The 18,043-nt window shown below is 46.7% G+C and overlaps 2 protein-coding genes across 5 annotated transcripts in view; one reads left to right on the forward strand and one right to left on the reverse strand.

Annotated features, from left to right (window-relative positions):
- LOC106751717 overlaps positions 1-18,019 on the forward strand; it is an 84,164-nt gene extending 66,145 nt beyond the window's left edge. Inside the window, exons 3-5 of the mRNA XM_014632760.1 lie at positions 5,347-5,683; positions 7,564-8,229; positions 17,337-18,019. Of these exons, the coding sequence (XP_014488246.1) occupies positions 5,347-5,683; positions 7,564-8,229; positions 17,337-17,900 (1,567 nt within the window). The 3' untranslated portion in view covers positions 17,901-18,019. The remainder of the gene's footprint in view (positions 1-5,346; positions 5,684-7,563; positions 8,230-17,336) is intronic.
- Positions 1-18,043, reverse strand: part of LOC106751718 (autophagy-related protein 16-1) — a 498,023-nt gene that overhangs the window by 295,048 nt on the left and 184,932 nt on the right. The window lies entirely within an intron of this gene.

The following is an 18,043-nucleotide window of genomic DNA, read 5'->3' on the forward strand; positions in this document are numbered from 1 at the left end:
CCCGTCCGCATAAGGCCGCGGTGATTTTTCGACTTCGCCCACGCTCGTCCCGCCGCCGAGAGCACCGGGAATATTGAAATCATAACGCGGCACCCATGAATATTATTCAGGTCTTAAGGCAATATAATCCGAAATCGATGGAGCGACGTGGAATAAATTTGACGGCGACCCTTCGCGCCCGCGCCCTGCGGGAAGAGCGATTCCGCCGGGCCGCCGATGCGAGGGCAAACTTCGCCCCCGACGACGAGACGACGGAGCCGCCGTCGCGCACCTGAGCACGTCATCGTCGCCGCTACGGCAACTTTCGACCCCTCTTCCGACCGACGCTTTTAGCCCTGGAGTACCCGCGTACCTAAATGTAACGCGAATGGTCCGCGTGAACGACAAGTTCTCCTCCATTTTTAATTTATACTTTCAGCTAAATCGAGCTGAACAGTATCGCTTTAGAAAGTAAAAATATTTCTTCATGTGGAAATGCAATAAGATCTGATTTAAAATTAGGAATTAGGAACATTCTTACTTAGTTTTCTCAATTTAGGAATGAAAATAAATCGGAAACGGGTTACGAGGAGATCAACATTGTATTGAAAATGATCCGTTCAAACACTATAAGATGCGATGTATAAATAATGTAACTATCATTTTGGAGGGAAATATATGGAAAGAAAATAGTATCAATACAAGATTCATATTCTTATATAGGGTGTCCCAAGATTCACGCAAGATTTGAATTTTTCTGCCATTTGTGCCTATATATAAACAATGATATCTTATACGGTAAGGTAAAGCTTGCTTGTATATGAAGAAATTCTATATGGTTCCCCACTAAAAATATCATATTCTTATTATTGTGGAATAATTTTCATGAATTGAAAGGAAAAATATTGGATAGAAAGAACGATATCGTCAAGCTTAGAATTGTATATCAGTCTGAAGATATCATTCTCTCTAATATTTCTTCCTCTCAATTCATAAAAATTATTCTTGAATAACCAGAATATATTTTTAGTAGAACTATATAGAATTTTGTCATGTATGAGCAAATTTTATTCTCACATAAAATTATATAATCCTGCTTATATATAAGAATATAAGTCGAATTTCGATACTAATTTTTTTCTGTATATAACATATATTATTGCATTATGGACACGTCCAATTTATGCATGTTCGGCACGATGTTTGGTCCCGGTCTTGCGCGCTTTCTCGCAGAGAAAACAATGGCCCCGCGCTCTCAGGCGCGAGTTATTTTCAATTCTCAGCAATGCACGAGAGCACAGTCCCTGACAGATATGAAGATACGAGATGAATGCTTATTAATATTTTTTGGAAAATACACTTTAGTGTGCATGGATGACACTAGTCATCCGCGCGATTACTAAAGATTAATCACCATTGTCATCGCCGACTCTCATGCGCCGAAGGAGAAAAGGATGATAATGATTTCGGAATATCGGCCGAGCCGGCAAATGTTCCTAATGATTATCTCGGGAATGTCCAACGCGAGGAATATCTAATCCCGGATTCTCGAGCGGCTGCCGGTGAAGACGTGATCTCGAGATACAAAAGGCCGCGATTTCTTCGGATTCCCCGGTCTCGAGAGCATATTGCATGCGTCGGACACGCGTGTGTGCCGCCGACGCGAACGAGGCGAACGAAGGAAGTTGCGGTTCCGACGGAGAATGCGCTCACGTGCGCGTTCTAATGGACCGCGTCGTTCTACGTCCCTGCTTTGTACCCTTTCCGCCTCGCGATCGCGATCTACGAAATTACAAGATCGCGCAAACGCGTCATAAGCAGTCCCTCGAAGAAACGTGCTCTCGTTCATTTTGATAAAAAGATCCGGTATCGGACGTTGCTTCGCGCTACAGAATGGAAGATGCTACTAAATGGGGGCAGTAATTTAACATAAAACATTACGCGAATTACAATTTTCTCCGGTAAAAATCATCTCCATCACAAACTACGCTCGTGTCGGTCACGTATAATTCTCCGAAATTACCCGGTTTTTAGACAGCCACGTTTTAGAGATTTATGACAAGTCGCGCTCTTATAAAGTCATAAAGCGACCACGCGAAATAATCCGTTATTACGAGAGCGAGTTGTATTCGCGTACGAGACGCCGTAACTTGACATAGAGAGAGAGAGAGAGAGAGAGAGAGTCTCGATAAAAAGTATAATAACGTATACCGTTGAATGTCCTATGCGTATACGCAATAAACTACTATCATTTGTCGGCGATATGCATGAAGTCGAAGCACCAATATTTACGGAACGGTCCAGCAACGTATGTATGTCACCGTGTGGATACGCGTGTAAACGATGCACACCCGACGCAATGCATGTCCCAGATAAATATTTTTATAACCACAAATAATCCCGCAGTTCCGCGATACGGATCTTCTGTCATATTCGGCAGACCGGAACACCCATCGATCCTCGAAATTGATAAAAAAATCACGTATCGGTGCGACGGAAGAATTATTCGCGATTACGGGAACATTGATCCCCGCGCTCTTACGTTTCGCGGACCGAAATCCCCTGTCCCCCTCCCATTCCCAGCGCCGCGCTGTCGTAGGCTAATTAAAATAAATTACGGGACCATTAACTAATCGCGTAATTGGATTAAACAGGAATTTCGCAAATTCGAGTACCAATCGCTCATGGATGTCATCGTATCATGTACCGTTTATGTACCGCTTGAAACGTTAATGCAAACGTCACTCCATCATCCAGATGTCCGTAATTATTTCACTTTATAGATAGATGGATAGATAATTAGGTGGATGGATAGATGCATGACCGTGCATATATTTGTCGATGGCTGATATTCGAGCCTTTTGAAGCTGCGTTCATTAAGATCTGAAATTTAAGGAGAATACGATATTTGAAAACTTTAGCGACAGAATAGTGATTTTTCCAACAAAGTTTACGTTTTATTAGTTGCACAGAATTACGAATGCTTTAATAAACGTACGCACGAATATAAATCGGAGGCATTGTTCAGTATGTAGCGAAAATAATTAAAAATTTCAAAGTTAGAAACGTAAAGATTAAAAATTTTTTAAAAATATATAAAATTTTAAATTAAAAATTTCAAATTAAAAATTTTTAATTTAAAATTCGAAATTCAAAATTTCACATCTCTAACTATCAATTAGCGTAAATATTTACCCGATACAGAAATCCTGCAGCTTGTACGTACTGAACATGTGAAAGTTCCAATCAGGAAACTGTCAACGAACATTTCTATAGCTTTCCAATTAAATTCAGAGACTCAAGAAGACACGAAGAGTTTGCAAAAAAATTTTTATATATCCTGGTTAGATTCTCTATTAAATATGGTAATAGAGTAGTACATATTCATCGTATTCACATTTATATCGCACTCACGTTTACACAAGATATACAGGGTGTCCCCACATAAGAAGAACGCCTAAATATCTTCTTTGTTTTTAAAGATATGAGCAAGTAAAAGAAGTCGAAAAAATTACCGTAAAAAATTTTCCTCCCACGGTATTCCTCTTTCGAAACTCTATCCAAATTTTGCCTTAAATATTTTTCAAAAGTAAAGGAAATATTTAAGTGTTCTTATGCTGAGACATCCTGTATATATACAAAAAGAATAGCGTGATCGTGTCAATGTTTATATATAATAATATATACACACACATAACATTTCGAGGATCATCTCTAAACGGAAAAAAAATTATGGTTAAAATTACTGCAAAATTTTGTAATATCGGGCCATAGTGGAGTTACAATTGAAATTATCATGTATGTTGCAATCTTTAGTGATGTACTTCGTTGTTACAACACACATAACAATTTCAGTCAGAATTCTGGTAGTATGGTCCGACGTTACAAAATTTGGTGGTAAATTTTTGCCACAATATTTTTCCCGTTATCGACGCTTATCGAGCTCATCGACGGCTGTAACATCCCCTAAACGCGCTGGGAAAGTTGCGTCGTCACGCGTATCTTGCGCCTCGACACGCAACCACGGTTGCGATCGCGATCTGCGATTCACGTCGTAGGCGTGTCGTAGACGAGAGAAGTGAGGGTACGCTGCGGCCCGCGAGCGTCAGTAAATTAACGTTTTCTTAATTGTTCGCCGCTCGGCTCCGGGTTTAGTGTCATTAACCACGCATTATATACAGCGTAGTAAAGCGCGGCGGAAAGTAATTATTCCGGCGTCTCTTTCGCGGCTCGCCTCTTTGGAAACGAAACTCGCGGAGCGCTCGGCTTTGCCCGTGCGTGGGTGTTTCGCTTATAACTCGCCCTCTGAGATTAACACGGGACACGCCAACGAGCGGTCGTCAACCGGTAGTAGCACGTGCGTACCCTCGTGTGTTTTTACCGCGACGAGGGACGTCGTGCATGACGACTGGGTTGCGCTCCCCTTCTTTCGCGTTTAACCTCTGAACGACGCGCTTTCTATTTCTCCGACTACGCACAGGAAACTCAGCAACTGATATACCGCTAGTACTCTTGTGAGACGTTTCAAACTCCTGATTAGCAGTTTTGCCTTTTAATTAAGCCTGCGCCGTTACTTTTTGTCGAAGGTAATTGTCGTCACGCGTCGCAAATTTGCCGCGTGCCCGAGAAACTTATTCAGGGTAATTCATAATCAATTAACGATTACTTCTTTAGCAAGAAAATAATATAAAACAAATCCGAGATTATTTCACGAGATGATGGGAATATTATTGGAATTATGCACCGTTCACGTGACGGTTTTATGGAGGCGATAATTTACACTGAAAAAAGAAGTGCTACCGTTCAAGTAAAATAGTTAAAGTAGAGCTCCGGCACTCCTTGATATATACTTACTAAAATCGTAGACATACAATAGATTATATATAAATTAACATATTTCATTCGCACATAAGTAGACATTTACTTGCATGCATTGGAATAATTATGACAAGCATTAAATTCATAATATTGAGAATATCAGAATTTATTTTTGGAAAATACTCATTGCGCAGAAAAATCTAGATTAAGAAAAGAAACACTAGGTTTCTTCAATAGAAAAGAAGTATTACACAATTCTAGTAAGCACTCTCTGAAATTTAGACCCATATTGCAGTTACATTCAGCAATTTATTTGCAAATCAAGGCGTTAATAATTGATAAAAATATTACTTGAGAGGCTACTACTTTAAGAGGCTGAAAAACCGATAATTACGTTCACTTGATTCCAGCCCTTCTTTTTTCAGTGTAACATTTTTTCCCCCGGATTTTCTTTCCCGCCACCCGGTAGCAAAGTAGCATAATCAGTGATGGGTGATTCACCTTCTATACGCGACGGATTCTTTACGGGAATTTTCCTTTGGGTTTCAGATCCGCTAATTACGCCAACGCCACCAAGCAATGCGAACTTTCGGACATGGATCGGTTGACGGTCGCTGGCTCGAGCGCCTTTCAGACGGCGAAGGGGGTGGATTATTTGGAGAACCATTGCGTGGAGGAGCCGGTGAAACTTTGCGAATTCAAGAAGCTGGCCGGCCGCATCCTCAAGACCGTGGACTCGGTTTACCAGGACGTTGGTACGTCTGATGAGTGCCGTGAATTGTGCTTAAACTCGCCGTTCCGTTGCCACTCGTATGATTACGGCGACACCGGCGACATGGTCTGCCGTCTCAGCCATCACTCTCGTGCCACCCTCTCCGACATTCAGGTGAGAAAAACCACGTATTCCTTCGGGACGCTTCCATATTTCGAATAAATAGCGCTGCTATGAACCAGCATTTAAAAATTCGACGGTAAAGAAAGAGAGAGAGAGAGAGAGAAAGACCGAGCGGACGAGAAACTCTTGGACAAATCGGGAGGCTTCGCGAGAAATATAACTATTGCATTCCGATTTACTCGCTGAAACGCCGGCGCGTGATTCAATTCGTCGTGAGCGTTTAAAACAGAACCCGGCCGGCCACCTTGTTTCGCCTTCCCGCGAGCGGTGCGGATTCTTGAAAGGGCCAGTGGGGATTTTCTCTAAACGCGATTACGCTCGCAGACATGCAAACCGACTTGAACAATCCACCGAGGGCGCATTCGCGGAAAATCGAGTTTCCATCGCAGACACGGCTTTCCCCTATTGGGTTTCCGAAGGCGGCGCTCTCCGCGGCGACTGGCTCGTCCGAATGCGAATTGCACTCTATCTCGGTGGCCCGGGAGAAAATCAAAAGAAAGATTTAGCGAGCATCGGGCTATTCGTCGGGGCTATTCGATTATCCGTGCTTTTTACGGCGCGCTACTGCAGCCGACGGGTGCGGTACAGCCGTGAAAACTGATCCCCGAGCGACACGAACGTCCCCCTTCCTTTCACCCTCTCGCCGATACACCTCGTACGAGTAATTGCTATAATGAGATACCTATGCGATGCCAAGCGAAGCGAAATATCGCTCCGACGTGGCGATACGCGACGAGTTCGTCGACCATACGGGTTCCGCGATCATTCAGTCGGAGATGCGCAAATAATATGCATAATGGAAGAACGATCGTGTTCGCGCGCGAACACAGTGCGCGGAGAGCGCGCGATTGGACGGTTGTGCAAGCATCAGCGGCATCTCCGCAAATACACAAATTATTAACTGTAGAGATAGCACGAAACGTCAAGAGTATTTATCGGCGCAATATTCGCGATTAATTTATTTCATCGGAGGCTGCTCTCTCTCTCTCTCTCTCTCTCTCTCTCCCCCTCCTTCCTCCCCTCGAGCACGAGCACCGAAACACGCGGAGCGATAAATAGCGTGATGTAAAGTGATTTCAAATAATTCTTTGGGAGTGACAAATGCGTGAATCAGAGCGGATTATCACTCTGTTCGATACAAATGAAAACGCGAGTGCATGTGTATGCAGAGAACGTCCCGCGATTGATAATTATTGGATATTGATGTATCGTGCCGGATAAACAGGAATATGCGGTGCTTTTGATGCTGAAAATAAAGAGTGTGCTTAATCATTTGCGCAAATAAATTATTATTATTATTGCATTGGTATACAATATCAGAGGGAAAATCGCGCGAGGCGCGATCGTATAAAATGCCCGCGTTTTTCGCGTTAGCCGTAGCATCGGCGTGAAAAATCGCGTTGAAAGAAACCTCCGCCGGTATTTCCCGGTGTAAATTGCGACTAGCCGTCCACCTACGCGCGTCCCCGTTTTCTCTTTGTTCGCGTATTGAGTTTCGCAACATATTAATTGCCGCGCGAACTATATCACCGAAGATCAATACGTTGCGGGTATTTCGACGCGCTCTTTTCGCCGCGGACCTGCGATTCTCGCCCATAAATTCTCCGCGGAGTTTTTGTTTCAAGCCCCGGGTCAAAATCAAGCGCAGCAGCCGTGAAGTGAACAAAACGGAAAAGAATAATCGATGGATCGCGGCTTCGCGAAGTTTAATTGCGAAACATCCGCGCTCTCGCCCTCCTCCGCGAAATTTATCACCCTCTACCGCGGCGCTGTAATTCCAAATTAATACCGCGACAAATCGCATTAATGCGCGACGCGTCGCCCGCGAGAGCAACAATGAGTAACGGGCCGGAAACAAACGATCATTTCAGGAACCCTATCTCGACGTGCCGGAAGCGTCCACGTACGAACTGAGCTCCTGCTACAACGTGACCATCGATTGTCGCGCCGGCGACATGGTGACTCGAATTCAGACCAGCAAGCTCTTCTACGGCAAGGTGTACGCGAAGGGTTCGCCGAACTCGTGCGTGCAGGACGTGAAGGGCGCCCTCGAGTTCGAGCTGCGTATGGCCTACGACGATCTCGAGTGCAACATCAGGCAACAGGGTCTCGGCCGTTACCTGAACGACGTGGTGATCCAGCACCACGACACGATCGTCACCAGTTCCGACTTGGGCCTGGCCGTGACTTGCCAGTACGACCTCACCAACAAGACCGTCTCCAACGAGGTCGATCTCGGTGTGCACGGCGACATCACGCCCGCCCTCTCGGAGGAAGTGATCGTCGACTCGCCGAACGTCGCCATGAAAATCACCGATCGCAGCGGCAACGAGGCGATCCCCTCGGCCGAGGTCGGCGACCCCTTGGCGCTCAAATTCGAGATCCTCGACCCCAACAGCCCCTACGAGATCTTCGTCCGCGAGCTGGTCGCCATGGACGGCGTGGACTCCAGCGAGATCGTCCTGATCGACTCCGACGGCTGCCCCACCGACCACGTTATCATGGGACCCCTCTACAAGTCGGCCACCACCGGCAAGGTGAGTCTCCTCTTTGCTTTTCCGTCTCTCATTATTATTCCTCGATCATCACCACGAATCCCCAGCGTGAAACTCGCTCGACGGGCGGATAACCGAAGATCGTTTTCTCGCGAGTGGCCGAACGAATAAACGAGCGGTGGTAACACATCTTCCATCCGGTTTTCCTGTATCAACGGCATCGCTCCCGGCGGTGGAAAACTATTTCCGAAGAAGCGAGCGTAATCGCACTAAACGTCCCTCTCGGCACTGTTCTAACGAGAACGTCGTGGTGCTCGATCATCTCTCTCGCGCGCAGCGCCGTAAACGGGTGCGAAGTACCAGCGAACGCAATCAGGGAAAAGCTGTCCATGAGCGTAAACCGTCATGTTCGCAACACCGCGGCCGGGGTACGCGATATACCGCGCGTGGCTGCCTCGAGGGCGCGACAACAGCGGGCGCGGAGATAAATATTGATTCTAATTTGGCGGCCAAATCACCGAGGGCGACAAGGTCGTCGGGATTTGATTGACGCCGATATAACGTCAACGCCCGTCCTCCGCCTCTTCCTCGTTGACGATGATCATGTGGGAGACGCGCACGAGACTCGACGCTGCGAATGTTGAGGCGGCATAAGCGAGTGGGAAAAGAGCGCGCGGGCGGAAGCGAGGCACGAGTCAACCAGCCGATCCGACTTCATGCTAATCAATCACTCGGACGGATTTTACGACGGGAAGCAATTTGCCCGACCTGTAATAGGTCGCGTCGATGATGCGCCGCCGTCTTGCCGATGACGTGCCGTGACACGACTGGCACGCGGGCCCATCTCTGGCTACGATCATTACTTTCGCATGTTCCACGTAAGGCAACGTAGAGTTTATCTCTCCGATCGCTTGGTTAGGAGCTCGAAAGCAAAATCCGGCATTATCATCGGCGCGCCTCGATGTGATATCTCGACGCGTTTAATTTCCATTTGAATGTTCGCTTCGACGGCCTTCGCAAATCCGTGGGAATGGATCGTCGAATGTTCCACCCCGAGTCGAAATTTCGCTTCTACATCGATCCCGCAAATTCCGTCGAACTTGAAGAACCAATGCAGAATCTCCAGATATGATATTGTACATAGAGGACAAGATTTCTATGGATTTGATCAAATTCCCCTAATTGAAGTAAATTTGTCTTCCCGAACGAATGTTTGTTCCAACAAATAGGATTGTTCGGTTTCTCAAACAATATCTTTACGCAAGATAACATATTTCTTTTGTATTTTCATTCAAAAATTACAATGGTTGTTGCAATCAATGAATTATTTGAACGAAGTAACACTATGTTAGAAAAATATTAAATAATTTCTTTTTCTTTCAGTGGAGCAATATTTAATATATAGTCGAATAAATATTTTTGTCGAAAAACAAATATAATTTCCTCTAAATGATACTGGTTTTTTTTTCTATCAAACATGGTTTACTTTCGTGACATAACATTTTCATTCAAATAAAATCATATTTGATATTCAATTAAGTTATTTATTTATATAACAAACCCAATTCAAATATGTGCTAAATCCAAAGGAACTTTTTTCTTCTCCGTGTACAGGCTGTATTATTGCCATACCTTGATGCTGCAAATGATTACTGCTACTTTCTGCATGGCGACGTTTCAAGGAAAAGCTTACCTCAGAATTATCATATAATTCATTGTCTCGATATTTTATTATCGATATTCTAAATTTCAACTAGCAATGTATTAATTACATAGAGCAAATATTAAATAATTAATATGGGCAAATAATAAGGGTAAATGAGTAAAAAGAACAATGAATTCTTGCAATCTCTTTTCATTTTTGACGTTGGAAGTTTCGATCGAAAGGTTAAAAGCTTTCAAAAGAACTGATTGTGAAAAAGCTGTAAAGGCAAAGATAAAAATTGAGAGTCTCATAAAATACTATTTACCAACAGAGATTTTCATTTGGATTCCGTACAATAACAAACTTGAAATTCAACTTTTGAAAGATAAACAACAGTGAAGTAAAGCACTGACAAACAAGATAGCATAACAAAGCACTGTAAACAAGGTAGTATTCACAGCCCACGAAGCATTATTAGACATAAAAATCAGCATTTGCGAAATTCAAATGAAATTCTTAGTCCGGTATTCACAGGTATAAATTATTTACCATCTTTGATTGAAATCATAATTAATTACAGATTTAAATTTATGGACCGTTATTCGGTCATTTGGATAAATATTTCTTGTATGAAATAACGTAATAAATATAGATATATACAGATTGACGAATAATCGGAGATTAATGAAGCTATAATTACTCGTCGAATGATGACAGACTACGAACGCCGGTCTAAATTTCGACTCGGGTATTCCTTTATATATCTCGGTAAGTCTGTGAAACATCCATCAAAAACGGAAGTCTCCTATATAACCAATAATTTAACATATCTAAAAATATATGATGAATCGTTGCTCGCATCTCGGCATCCTGACTGCTCCGTCGTAATACTGACACTCGCATAGATACGATTTAATCGAGACACACACGTGTTAAATAACGCGCCACCGATGAGAGTACGATTAGATATCTCAACAATCGACAAAATATTACAATCCGCCCGACGTGAATGATAACTATATAATGATACGCCGATACACATGTCGGCGATATGAGTATCGTTCGCCGATTCGAAACGTAATGGAAACACTCGGAAAAACACGCACGTAGGTTTGACCGCCTTAAAGGTACGCAATGTTTTGATTGTTGTCATCGTCCGACCATTCAATGGCGGGGCGGTGGCAGTTGAAAGGACGACGCGGGATGACGTAGCACTTTTTGTTTATTGCTTCAATATCGTCACGTGATGCGCGTATTTTCCCGTTACCGAATACTATGTTACTGTATTTACACAAAATGTCGGCTTTTGAAATATTTAATCCGATTCATCAATATTGCGTTAATTAACGCGCGATTCCCCGATTGATTCGTATATATGCGAATGTCAGAAATTGGTATCCTGAGGGCCATAACGGAACAGCCAGGAGCAGGATAGTAGATCGAGAAGCCAGGACGCTAAGACGCAGGCATCGATACATCCATATATTATTATATAGATACACATATACAGATATATTCACACACACGTACATAGAGCTAGATACTTTTCATATATTTCCAACGCCAATAAAAAGAAAACAAGGAAATTATGAGATTTGCCCTGGTTAAATTTTGTTAAATTATTTCATATTTACTCATCGTTTATATTTCATCTGTAGATAATTAAATTACAAAATTAATACACTGATTGTTGAAATTAAGAATAAGGATAATATGCAGATAGAATATTGAGATAAATAAATATTAGAAAATTCTGAAATAAGTGTTTTGTAATGAAAATATGGACAAAATAACATTAAATAATCATCTGTAACATCAAAGTAGGGTGCTACAAATCAATCAATAGCAATCAATAGCAAAATAATATAACGTTACATCTCGCGATTCTTCATTGATCTTTCAAGCTCGACGAAAATTTTCGGGATCACCATGGGACCAAAATTTCGACTCGGAATCATATACGGTTAATAACAGGTTTTAACAAAAAAAGAAAAATAATAATTTTCTATCAGAGCGGACGAATAGATATTGTGTGTGTGTACGAATAATATTCATTATATTCAATATTATAAGTTCAATATATCAAGTTTGCCTGAGAGGGAATAGAAGTCGCCGGTACTGTGTGAGTTTTCAAGAGAAATCTATCTACCGTATGTCGATATTTTCGTACACGCATGGCGGCTGATGGAAAACCGGCGTTCCCTCGAATACATGAAGATGGATCATTAAATAATGAAACACCGTGCGCTTCAAAAGAAACAGAGCCGGTAGAGCGGCGATTATTACTTCCGCGTTTTCCGCATAAGGGAACGCGGGAATCGACTCGGCGGTTCCATTAGAACGCGAAAAAAAAAAAAAAACAAGAAACAGTTTAATCCAACTCTCGTCGCCGCCACTCTCTCCCCGGATTCACTCTCTCTCCTTTTCTCTCTTTCCCTTTCGTAACGCGTGAAGTATCGTGGGTGAGCCGGAGTGCGAAAACGCATTAGAGCGGAAGTACATTAATTCTTGGACGGTTAATAGGTAAGCGATCGCGGCGCGTACGAGCTCGATGGACCAATTACAACGCGTGCGTTTCACTCGCGCGATATTAGCTCGGGACGCGCGCTGTTCGAGAGGTGGCCGCGTCGCGGCATTAATGAACCGGTGAAAATGTTCCCCGATAATTCGACGGCGGTCGGTTCTTACCCGATCTTAGCCGCGGCTTTTCCAATTGTGTTTTCTTTTGCATCGGCCGGCGGGAGAGCGCGGTGGAAGTATCGCGGAGGGTTTTCTTTGGCTACACGCCGTGTTCGCGCAACATTCGACCAGCTGCGGTCGTGGACCGCGGTGGCTGATGCTTCACGCTGTCGACGAGTAAAACAAACGGATCGTTACGATATAGCGGCAGGTAGGGACCGAGTGGCGGAGCGAAGGTGGAGCAATAAGAGGCACACGGCCTCGTTAACTCGTCGTTCCACATCATTTGCTCGGTGCGAGCACGGCCGCGCTGCGGCGCAATATCGCTTTATTAGAAAGTAATAACAGTCGTGGTAGAAACAAAGAGTAAATTTATATCGGGCAACGTACGTAAGACGCCGAGGCCGTCGAGATATATCACCTGGCCGTTCCCTGTATCAGCGTCGTGGCGCCCTTTTCCGGTTTGGAACGTGCACGCCGTGCTGCTCGATCTCGTTTCCTGACCGCGGCTGATCACGAGGGCTAACCCCATTTCCTGTCGAATGCCAGATAGGAAGATAGAAATCGCGCGCCACCGCATCCAGACGCTGCGCCGACGCTCTCTCTCTCTCAGTGAATTTTGTCGAACGGGCAAAAACGGGAAAGTGAGAGACGGGGAGAGAAGGGCGAGCGAGGAGGAAAGGAGATTCGCCAAGTTCAACTTTTATTTCTCCCGGTTGAGCGAGCCGGGGAAAGCGCAACGCGGACGTATGCAAATTTTAATCTGCCGGGGGATAACGTAACTTGGAGGAATTGCATCATCGTAATCATTCGCGCCGTATATCATCCGTGTACGCGCCTCTATTTACCTGTCGGCCGGCGTGAGTGATAAAACGCCCGACAGCAACTTTGATATACGCCACGCTATCAGCTATCAATAATCTCCGTCGTTTGCGACAGTACACCGTCATTACGATATGGTAATAAACGTTCGCAACATTGATTCTCGGTAAACGAGGGGCACCGTTTGACCCGAGATGTACCGATAGGTGGGAAGTTACCCGCCGATTCTTTGTCCCTCCTGATAGTGAAAAGCTTGAAGCTTTAAGCCTCCTTTCTTCCCGGGCGTCGCGCGAGTAAATAAACGACCGATAATTAATTATTACCAGGAAGTCTAGGCGGTATTTAACGTTCCCTCGGTCACGAAAAAATACTCACCGGGTGTGCCAACTATCATTACGGTAATTAATTGCCTAATAATCAATATCGCGGCGAAATGATCGATGCGAATCGATAAACATACTCGCGGGAAGACGCTCGATGGAAATCAGGAAGTGTACCTGTCGTACGATATCGAGTTTCGAGAAGGATAAGATTTCTGCCTCATGTATCTTAAAAGAACGCGCGGATTCATCCCCGTGTGTGTTCGAGTCTCATCGGTTCGAGAAACCATTCGAGACAACTCGTTCGAAGGTACACCGGCGATTTTTTCATTTCTACCCTATTAACGCGAAACGTCTCGCCTACAGTCTCCGCGCTCCATATATCCTCCGCGTACGCTCAGGTGTCTTGTCAGCTCGCGCCATTAATACCGTTTCCGATAATAGGAAGCGGTAGTCTGTCGAACGCGCCAACGGGGGCGACTGTGAAATAAACGAGCGACGCGTCGCAGGGGAAAATCGACCGCGGCGCCGCCGTTGATTTTATTAATCCGGAATCGCGGAACGAAAAGAGAGCGAGACGATCGACGTCGGTGAAGGAGAGAGAGAGAGAGAGAGAGAGAGAGAGAGAGAACATGGTATCTCGTCTAACCAGAAATTTGCCAAAAGTTCGGCTTTCCGGTATGTCCGTCACGTAACCGGGCCGCCGGTACGAGGCTCTCTTCCATTTCACAACCGGTTTGAATGAAATTGGAAACATTTCTCAACCGCCACACGCCGCGCTCGCTCGCGTGTGTGTACGTAAACTCACACCCTCGGACACGGTTCGTACGTACGTAGGTAAGGACGCGCGAGCCGTCGGCGGACGGAGCCCGCGGCCGACTTATAAAGAAGAGACAGGGGGATCAGGTTGAGCCGCGCCGTAAAAGCGCGGGCGCGAGCCTTACGATCTGACTGATCTGCCGCGGTACATTTATGACGGCCCTCTTCCCCGTCCTTTCCCATCGGCCGACGTCGTTCCCGCTGAAGGAGACTTATCGTCGGCGCGCACCAGATGCCGCGGATACATAGCCCGCGCCCGTTTCTTTCCCCGGCGTCTGGCTATGTCGACTTCGCTTCTTTCTTCTTCCTTTTTCGCCCTTTCCCTCTCGATCTCGCGGCCTATGCCGCTTTCTCTCTCTCGGCCTCGCTTCTTCCTTCGACCGGAGCGGACTTACGCTCTTCCTCTCCGCCGTTCGCTCGCTCGCTTTTCCCCTGCGGAGAACGGACCTTCCGCTACTCTTTCCGCGCGAGATGACGTCGGGTTAATAAAGTTCCGCTCGTTCCGCTGGACGCGCCAGGCAAAGAAACTGCTAAATGAAGCTGTACGTGGAACGAAGCATATTTTAATGTCTTACTTCCCGCCGATAATATACGTGCTCGGTGTGTAAATACGATGAACTTGGTAATGCGCCGCAGAAACCAGTTCTCGAGAGAGAGAGAGAGAGAGAGAGAGAGAGGCGCGAGCGTGAACGTGGCGCTAGCCTTCCGCTGGAGTTCTGGGTCTTTATCTCGGTTTCGAGAAAGGAGAAGAGAATAAGTCGGGGGGGAGGAAGGAAGCGCGTTGCGGGAGAGAACCCTGACCCCCTGTGACCTTGCGCGTTCGCCGAGTGATCCGAATGAAGAGAAATCAATGACGCGTTTGTACGCGCACGGCCACCACGATGAATACATCAGCGCGGCCCAACAACGCGGCCGCCTCTCTCTTTCTCCATCTCGCTCGCTGGGGCGATCATCGCGGGCTTATTCCACGGTCGACAGGCCTAACGAGCGAACACGAGCGATTATCGTCCGTTCGTTTCGTAGAAGGCAGCCGGGAGGGCGAGAGAGAAAGGGAGGAATGGGAGGAGAGAGGCGGTGAGGAAGAGACACTTCGATCTCCTGCATCGACTCTTCGGACCGTCGCGGTACCGAGGCAGCGACGACGACGGAAAAAGAAAACCACCGCCGGCGCGGTACAACCGCGATAGGTGGTGAACGAAAAGAGAGAGAGGGAAAAAAAGGAACAAGGTTTTAACGGATAGGTCCGCTTGTCGCGAGAAAATAGGAATTACAGCGGCGCGCTTGGTCGCGCCATTTGCCAGGATGGATATATGCGCGCTCTAATGGCGCGCGTAAAAGCAGGTACTCTGGCCGTTTTTCATGTCATAATCCCGTGTAATTGCCGTTATACGGCCTTACCTAATGAAGAAGAAAAAAAGAAAAATTCGACGCAGCTGCCGGGCGATGGGAAAAACCAGTTTTGAGGCGATCTCTTACGCATATTGCGTGCGACGGCCCGCCCTGCGTTACGCGATCCTTGACATCCGCATTCTGTAATATCTCCACCCTCTTTCTCCCCCCCCNCACCCTTCCGTGCCCAAGGGCCCCGCTTTCTTTCCTCGCGGTGCTCGCGATGCCACCGCGAGAGAGCAAAATCACGCCGTCGCCCTGCCTCGTTCTCGACTTTGGGATACAGTTGAAAATTTATGTGGGAGCGACATATGGATAAGATTACCATTATTCCGCACCCACACGCGGAATTCCACGTACGTATGTGCGAACGAACGACCGCCCACGTCGGAATTTCGGAATTAATGCGGCGCGGCTTAGTTGAGTCGACGATACCGACGTCGCGTATGAATTACGAGTGTGCGCGAAATAATGAAAAAAATAAAACGGAAGAGGAGGGAGAAATACAAGCGGCGCTTCTCGCGGCTGCCCGATTATATTTGTTATCGTCGGTTAGTTCCCAGGTGTTTAAAGGGGTGGAGGGGGAAGGACGGGGGAAGAAAGGTAAGGGAAAAGGTCAGAAATGAATTTGACGTCTCGGAATGCGACGCGAACCGGCTCTCTCGGTTAACAACGACGCCTGATGGCGTTTTAATTCGTTTCTTGCGCGCGACGAAAAAAGCACGGAAATCGTATACACGCAGCTTCTACCCGGGATAATAGAGAGGAACAGTGTGAAAGAGAAGCACAAACGCGGCGAAGAATGCGCGCCGCAAATGTCATAATATCGGTGCCTCGCTAACGGTAAGCGAACTCGCGGCAAAAGCCCCGAACGGCGAAATCGTCGCGTACCGAAGAGCCATTCGGCACAGGTGTTTATGTATTATTCGAACGACAGGTAACGGCGTGAAACAATTGGTTACGTGACTTGCAGTCCGTCGGAAGGGACCGACCGAGAGAGCGGCGAGGAAGTACGTTTTATTACATTCCACGTATCGAGTTTCTCGCCGCTGCTGAAGTAAATTTGCGCGACCGAAATTAGAGGAAGCGAAAGCGTCATTTTTACGAGCAGGCCGAACGGAAAGTTGAAGGGCGAATCTCTCCGTCGCATTTTCACGCAAGTAAACGCCGAGCTACGGGCTCTTAACTAATTAAACGCAGACCGCGCGCGAATTCCTCGGCAAACAAATTCGATCGGACTAATCCAATTAGTCCGAAACGTTCATTTAAGTGGACGACTGCCGAGAGAGAGAGAGAGAGAGAGAGAGAGAGTTTACCATCGTCACGGCATTAAATCGCGGTTTCTCGTGACCGTTGACCCGTACACACCTGCCCATCGGTAATTCCCCCTCTTCCCCTTCTCCGCTTTCCGCGCGAATTTCGCCGAGCAAGTCGTAACACAGCGAACCCCACTCATCGGCCCTTTTCGGTTGCAGATACTGCTGTCGCACTTCGACGCCTTCAAGTTCCCGAGCTCGGAGGTGGTGCAGTTCCGCGCCCTGGTCACCCCGTGCATGCCGACCTGCGAGCCCGTGCAGTGCGATCAGGAGGAAACGACCGGCGAGCTGCGCTCGGTCATCTCCTACGGCAGACGTCGCCGCCGCCGTCGCTCCACCGCCGCCGCTCAGAGCCGCGAGGACCTACTCCTGGTGCAATCGATCCAGATCACGGACAAATTCGGCTTCGAGCGTGACGGTAAGTTGCCGAACACCACCACCGCGACGAGGGACACCGTATTCGTCGAGAGCGAGGACATAGCGTCGTCGATGGGCATGTGCATCAACCTGGGCGAGGCGATCGTCGCCGGCACCGTCTTCCTCGTCGCCCAGATCGCCATCATAGCGGCGTGGACCTTCACCTGGCAGCGACGCCGGCAGATGCTGAAGCATCAGGAGGCCCTCTCGGTCTCCGTGTCCGTGCCCGGAATGCACTCCGTGCCGGGACGCACCGACAGTCTCTGTAAGTTGTACGACGCCGGATATTCCGCGCGTCGTTTCTGAACATGACTATTCACCGTCACCCCCGACCGCCCGCTCGTCCACCCGCGACACATCGTCAATCTCGTCTTCCTGCGTAAATCGCTATTACGAATCTTCGGCTGACTTCACACGGACGTGACTTCTCAGACGCCCCCCCCCCCCCC

This window comes from Dinoponera quadriceps, unplaced genomic scaffold (assembly GCF_001313825.1).
Source record: "Dinoponera quadriceps isolate SergipeBrazil2010 unplaced genomic scaffold, ASM131382v1 scaffold399, whole genome shotgun sequence".
In the NCBI taxonomy this organism is placed as follows: Eukaryota; Metazoa; Arthropoda; class Insecta; order Hymenoptera; family Formicidae; genus Dinoponera; species Dinoponera quadriceps.